The 7713-nt window shown below is 38.9% G+C and overlaps 1 protein-coding gene across 1 annotated transcript in view; it reads left to right on the forward strand.

Annotated features, from left to right (window-relative positions):
* adam19a (ADAM metallopeptidase domain 19a) overlaps positions 1-4575 on the forward strand; it is a 128383-nt gene extending 123808 nt beyond the window's left edge. The window contains exons 22-24 of the mRNA XM_088638245.1: positions 198-379; positions 757-774; positions 1463-4575. Of these exons, the coding sequence (XP_088494371.1) occupies positions 198-379; positions 757-774; positions 1463-1514 (252 nt within the window). The 3' untranslated portion in view covers positions 1515-4575. The remainder of the gene's footprint in view (positions 1-197; positions 380-756; positions 775-1462) is intronic.
* The last annotated feature ends 3138 nt before the right edge of the window (positions 4576-7713 follow it).

Consider the following 7713-nt stretch of genomic DNA (forward strand, 5'->3'; position numbering starts at 1 on the left):
TCTCTCCCATCACTTACTGTACCATTTTATGACAGGCCACTTTTCTTTTATCATGTCTTTCCATAATGTTTGATTATCTTTTAATTCCACGTGGCTAGAGAGTACAGTTTTGCAGGAAAAAACTGAAAGAAGAGAAGCCGAACAAAAGAGGGACTGATCAATATAACTCCAGTTCTTAAATCTTCTGCCTTGTTTAGCTGGTGTCGGAGCTGCAGCCCAGACTGTCGCCTTCTGCGCCTCAGAGACCTCTGCCCCTGAACCCCTCCCCGACTCGAGCTGTCCTCACAAAGCCTGCCAGCGGGCTGCTGGTGATGATGCCACCTGCAGCAACCAAACCTGTGGGCAAAGTAGCTGCCATTCCCCCTGCTAAGCCAGTGAAGTGAGTTCAGATCTTTAGATCTGGGGCTGTATTACTGGGCATAGCCCCCTTGTTTTTCATTTACTATATTTTTTAAAAGTATAATAAATGATTATGTACTGTAAAAATGTCCTAAAACGTTTTTGTAAGTTTTGTTCTCTCAAAACTAGACACTGAAAAAGATTCACTCCTATTCTTAGCAGCTTTTAAAGCATTTTCTTCAATATATGTCAATTCAGGACCATGGCCTGTGGTCGATATTTTGTTAAATGTGTACTTACTTTTGAGGTAAGTACATTATTTGTCAGATTAAATACCACACACTCTACTGAAGTTAGTTTTAATGTAAAATGATTTTTGCAATAACATTTCTATAATAATTATTTTATCTTTTTCAGGCCAGTACCACCTCAAAAGTAAGTTTCTCATCTTTTTTTCTTTTCCTTTTCTGAGAGAGCCATTCAATGAAGCATGCACTCTCCATGGAACATAAGACTTTCAATACAAAAGTGTTTTTATTAGCATAGAATTTATTGCTCTCACAACTGGAAAAAAAACATTTTCCAGCTAATTTATTGCTCATCTACCTTCACAACAAATTTGCAATTTCATGTTTTCTAAAAGGGTGATGCGCATTGATGCCTCACAGCACTGGGGCCCTGGGTTCATTTCCAGAGTTTATATGTTCTGCCCGTGTTTGCATGATTTCTCTCCCACAATCCAAAGACATAGTGGTAGGTTAGCTGTCTTCTGGGAAAATTGGCCCTGGTGTTTCTGTGTCTGTTCTGAGATGGACTGGAGTCTTGTCCAGGGTGTATCCTACCTTGAACTCATTGCCCTGGTTACCTCTTGACTTAAATGAATGAATCTGTTGAAAAAAACTAACAAATACTAACAAATGTTTACAGTGAATTTGTCAGAAAAGTTTATTTCTAAGTTTGAATAAACCCTTTATTATGCGATCGAGAAGAAAATTGCTGGCATATTACATGAATCTGGGCATGTGGCTCTATAAAGTCATCATTACAAGGTTTAACAGACTAAAGTAGCGGCAACTGACGCAGAGAGCAACATGGTTTATCTCCTCTTTCCTCTATTTTGTAGACCCGTACCAGTTGCCAAACTGAGCACAGCCTCATCCCCATTTCGAAAATGACCTTCAGAGAAAACCTGCCAGGACTGCGATCAGCCTATTTGCACTATACAACAGCACAGCTGGGGGGCAGGAGTTGTCGAGCCTCCCCAGCTGTTTACCTGCGTGTGCCTGTGGGGGAGCAGGAGGGGACCCGGAGCGATCAGTACTGAACATCTTTAGCAACCCCCCCACCCCAGGAGGCCAGCAATCTCACGGACATGCCTGTCCCACAAAAGATGACATGGGTTTGCACTGAAGAGGGCAAACTCCAGCGGGCCCACGTGCCAATCACTTGGATTTTTAGCTAGTTTTTTTTTTAAAAAGATGTTTGTGTTGTGTGCCAAAGACTTCTTCCTTTTGCATTTTTTTTGCGCGATTTGTTACTGTACTAGGGTTTGAACAGTTTTATAAAACCCACCGGTTTCAGCCATTCGCTAAGCCTCTCCTTCAATTTACATTCAAGCTCTTCCAGGTGGATAAAACGCACTGTCAGTCCACAGCAGCTTGGCTACCCAATTTGAAGATTTCGTCAACGTTTCCATGTTGAAAAGAATGCATTTCAAACTTGGGCCTATTGTATATCTTTACCGTGTTTTATTTTTTTAAGATTTAAAACTTTGTTTTCAAAACTGGTCTTGTCATTTGCGCTGAAATGGACACTTTTTTTCTGGCAATTTTGGCAGAATAGCTTAAAATGCTGCACTGCTGGTTTATGCATTACAGGAGATGTCCTGTAATGATCTTTTATGGAGGTGCAATCCTTTCCATTTTATTAGTCCACATATCAAAATATTTGGGTTTTTTCTCCAAGTGGTGGTAAAAATTGTCATTTATGGCTCTTGAGCTATCTTTCTGCTGAGGAACAACAGTTCATGTGGTACGATCGAGTATAAGAATTTTGTAAAAGGTTGTTCTTTCAGCTTGAATGAAATGTGCTCTTACAATTTAAGCACTTCAACTGTTCTCACGTTTTGTGTGAATGATTTCAAAACAAGAAGAATCCTTAAAAAAAGTTAAAAATGAAATGTTAAGAACTGACACTACTTGGGTTTTCACAAGAAGTTGAAAATGTCAAAATGTTTCCAAGTTTTTTGTTTTCAAATATTTAGGTTTTGGACATCACCAGAAGTACCTGGGCACCAAGAAACCTTGTTAAACCAGGTTTAAAGAAAAAGAGAATACATACATTCTATAAAAGAATAAATAATGGGAACTTCGTAATGTGGTCCTTAATCCTTAATTTCACCATTGCTTAACAATGGCATGAGAACCTGGGTGCCAAAGTTGAAAAACTGCCCGTTCTCTTGCCATGCTTATTAAGGAGAGGGACATGGAAGAAGTACGTTAAGCTTGAGTGTTATGTTGCTGTATGACTGTATATAGACAGAATGGAAAAGTGCATGAATGTTTTTACATAGTCCTGAATGCAAACAAGACATGAACATTTGGCCCATCAATCTCATTTTCTTTATTTCCTAACAAATAGCTAAAAGATACAAGGGCCTTATCCAGTTGTTTCGTAAAGGAAGCCAAGGTTTTGGCTTCAATAACATGGCTGGGCAGCTTGTTCTATTATTCCCTCCACACTTTGTGTAAAGAAGTGCCTCCTGTTTGTGGTTTTAAATGCTCTTCCATGTAGATTTCCCTTGTGTCTTCTGACAGATGTTCCACTGTTCCACCAGATCGACTGTCAGTGTTTTCCCACTCCTGCATCAGGTCCCATCATAATCTTTTCACTTAGGAATTGTTTTATATGTACAGTATACAGTTCAGCCAAGCCCAGACAATCAAGTTGCTTATTCACAACTTTTGTACAGTAGAACTCTACCAGGATATATCTTTAAGAAGGAAGTGATTTTCAGTCCTGGGACACAAAGGTTTTCTAATCCATCACAGCAGCACGCCAGAGATCCTGGTCAATTTCTGCAGGCTGTGAAGCTTGACCAAGTTTGTATCAGAATCCCATTTTCAGCAGGGAAATGAAAATGTGTTTACAGTTTAGTTGTATTCAATCACTGTAAAAATGCTTTTTTAATAAATAGGAAGTCTGTTGTACTATTTTATAAAACAATGGCCATGAACAAGATGGTCTCCTTTGTTGTGCAACAGCTATCCATATGCGATTCTTTCTTTATCTGTTCCTGGTTAATATGAAATGTTAAAAAGTCACCGAGGCATGCTCCCAGAAACAAACAGGGTTCTTTTACATGATGAAAGCTCACATCATTAGAATTGAGCTGGATCACATTCACAATCCGCAGCCATTCCAGCGTATTTCCAGAATTCATTTCTGCTGAAGATTTTTTATCATCACAAGAGGGCACTGTCCCACCACTGCCACCTTATGTCATTGATCCCCCCATTTCATTTGGTAGCATGATTCAGGGCCCTCGGCACCTGAAAACACTCTGCTTCGACATGGAATGAAGAAAACAAAACCCAGGCTCTTCTTCCAAGCTCTAACTCAACTTCTTCTTTCACTCTCCAAAATTGTAACCAGGCACCTAAGCTGCTTGTCCACCCCAAAAGATAAATCTCTCTCTGAGATCAAAAGAAACTTTTGCCCGTGTCACTGGGCTCATCAGTTGGTCACTTAACCTCCTGCTGCGAACACACAACTGGGAATCTCTTGACTTTCCATCCAGCAGGGTTGGGCTAGTTCCTTGGATGCCACAGCTTCCATATTTTATATATCACCTGACCAATTGTCTTCTACCAATTAGTCAGGTGACTAAGGATTGCTTCCTGGGGAATGTAGTTCAGACAGGAGTCTCTGTCCTATATGTACCTATTGCCCTGTATCACACTGGAGCTGTTGACAGTTACAATCTCACTTTTCAAACACATCGAAAGACTGAGAACTAGCTTGCTGCTTTTAATCCCGTTTTAGCCAGATAATCAATCTACAGGTGGGAGATCTAAAATCGTGTACAGTTTAAAAGTCCCAGACAGCTTCTGCTTTGGGATCAACTGGTGCTTTTGTTAATATTTTTTTTTTGTCTGAAGCACTCTTTACTTGACTATTGTATCTAAAATTGAAATTGACTATGTGCTAAATGAAAGCCAGTAGTGACTGATAAAATGTGTTTTGCGTGTTTGTGTCTAATAATTATTGGATACTCAAAATACAGATCAACCAACACCCTACCTATTCTTCTTACAATGTGCAAGCCACAAGGAATGGCTGAAGTGGTTGATATCATCTTCATCACTACAATCTAATTTGACTAAGCAGTGCCAACATCTACTAAAGAAACCTGAACATTCTACATTATTGTCAGCATTTCACTGGCATCTAGTCAACTAGCATGACATCTAGTCAAGTCTTAGTCACTGTAAGTGCTACAGGAAGACATGTAACACAATGTTGTGGAGATGCACCATGGATTACCATAAATACATGAGGAATTTAGTAAACATCTGGGAATTTGGCAGCAAAGCAAATGGCATTTGCTTGTGCAAAAGAAAGCTTAGATGACATTGAACAACGAATAATTTTTCCACCCTTATTGATCTCCCTCAGGGCCTGCTTAGGCAGAATTGATATATATATAGGTATACTGATTTGACATTTTCCCCAAACCAAAACAGATGAGTCAGAAACAATCAAGACCGTTGATCTAAGCTCTTGCAATTAAATACAAATACACCACACTGGTGCACCATCCAGGCCCCAGAGAGTTTCTGAAAAAAAAAAATCAAATAAGACTAAAAAACCACCCGCCCTAAACCTGACTGGACCCCAAAATCCAGCACTGAGCTTAAAAAAATTCTGTATAGTGAGTTAATGCTGACACTAACCCTACCTGGGGTGTCAAGTGAGCATTTCTGTGATCTACTGTATATCTGGGCCTCTCTGGGCATCAGATTTTGACATGTTCCCCAAACCTAAAGGTATGAGTGGGAAAGAATCAAGACATTCATTGATCAAAGCTCTTGCAAGTGAATGAGATTCAGTATTGCTTGGTTACAACTTTTGATCCCAACGACTCAGTTTCAGGATACAATTACAGCACGATACCCCATTTATCTAATTGATCTAATCTACATTTTCACAGCTCATAAAGCACTCCAATGCCATAGCCAAGGACAGAACACGCAGAGAAATAGAGAACACGTGCCATAATTCAAAACGAAAAAGTACACATAATTCAGAGAATTATGGAGTATTAATTTCTCTTTAGTGCCTTAGCTCTAAAATCAACCTTCTCGCTGCTTTCAGCCAGATGAAGTGACACATCACTTCACACCATCTCACCCTGGTCAGCATTGAGTTGGCACCAATATGTATGATGTTGTTTCCACTGTGCTAGATCGTCACTAGGGGCCCAATGTAATTGTACACACCATTCATAAAACAGAGGTAGCTATTAATTAATATAAATAAGAAAGATGGGTATTTAATAGTAAAGGCTGAGTTTAGATTTAATAAGTAAATGATGATAATTTTATACAATGAAGTATCTGATTTTTCACTACAGTGCTCTACAGTTCATGTGTCATACTTGTACCTTGTATCATTCTGAGAGGGTTCAGCTTCCTGCAGAGCATCACATCTGAAAGAAATGAAAAAAATGCACACTTGAATGCACTGCCATGTTTTACTAAAATTGAAATAGATGAAGGAAATTTTAAATCCTAATGCAGCAGGCAATTGTGCCACGCCAAATGAAATAATGCACTGCTTCTCTTTAGACTCATTTGAGAAAAGAGTTTGCTGCAATTTAAAAGGATTCCAAATATTCTTGCCTTTGAATACACTTCAACCTGTCAGTTTATCACTTAAAGGAAACTGCTGAAGCCTTGCTAATTTCAGGAGATATTCCCTGCCTTCTCCATTGTTTTCAGTTTAATCTGTTGTTTTCAGATTCAGCTTTCAGTAATGAGGAAAGTATCTTCTGTCATCTGGAACCAAACAATATGTTACTACCCTACAGCACAAGCTTGTTAGATTACAGAGGCTAAGGAAGACTGTATCTGGTCTATACTGGGATGGAAGACCTCAGGGAAAAACAGACTGCTGCTGTAATTGGTGTTAGTGGACCAGTTAGAGGTGCCCTTCCCCTCTGGACCACAATTTCCTCATAATTACCCTAGCATGGGCACTGGACCTCTTTAAACTTCCATGAAGAATGTTATGGTGGAGAACTGAAAGACAATAGTTGAAAAGACAAATGTCTATTAAAAGAATGAAAGCACACAAAATTAAAAAAAATATTTCCAGCCACGATTTACAAACATAAGGGTTTACATCCTACCATATAAGATAGAATGAAAAACTATGCATGGCACATTTTAACCAAGTCAACTATTTTCACTGAAAAATGAAAATACAGATCTTTTCTCTAAAGTTAGTGCTGTATATATTTCTTCAATGCCTTAACCTGACAGATTTAGGTGAATCAAACATCTGTACAAACCCCCCAAAGAGTGGTAAACAAATGTTCAGAGAAAGAATAATTCAAAATCATCAATGAGCACTGTAAAGGCAGAATACTTCACTATCAAAGCCTTCTAAGTATGTGGCACCTTTCCCTTTGTGTCTTCAAACTGTTCAGTAATGGCCTTGAATATGTAGAAATGCAGGACTTCTAACTATCTCTGTTTCCCCTGGCCCCAGTATCCTGTTCTGTTTAATGAAGAAGGAAGATATGTTGGCGGTAGTTCATTCTTTTTACAGAGAGCAAATTGTGCTGAACTGAATGATATGTACACTCAGTTTAATTACATAACCAATATCAAGAAACTTAAAAGCTGGACAGTCACCTTACTTCCTAAGCATCCTCTTTTTCCTGGAAGGTGTCTAAAGTGAAAGGATCCGGAATGTGCAATGTTCATATTACAGCAATTTCTTGCAGATTAAAGTTGGGAGTATGATGTCATTCTTAATAACAAATATAAGGGGCCTTGGCAGGATTAATGCATATGTCTACACATGAAGACACAATGATTGACCTGGATAGCAATGTGTACGTTTGCATGCAAATCAAGAATGAGATTGCGGGGGAAGTCTCTGATACTATTGGAGATCTGCCATCTGCGTTTTGAAGAACAATGGGTCCTTGTTCATTTAAAAAGAACAAATACATTTTTTCATTTCACACCTGATGTGTAGAAAAGAAAAATAATTACCATGCTCTAATTCTTATGAGAGATGACCAATAAGCGTATAAATGGAAGAGAAAGAAATGTCACCACACCACACTTGCAGTGCAACCTC

Source organism: Lepisosteus platostomus, chromosome 1 (genome assembly GCF_059453375.1).
Source record: "Lepisosteus platostomus isolate fLepPlt1 chromosome 1, fLepPlt1.hap1, whole genome shotgun sequence".
NCBI lineage: Eukaryota > Metazoa > Chordata > Actinopteri > Semionotiformes > Lepisosteidae > Lepisosteus > Lepisosteus platostomus.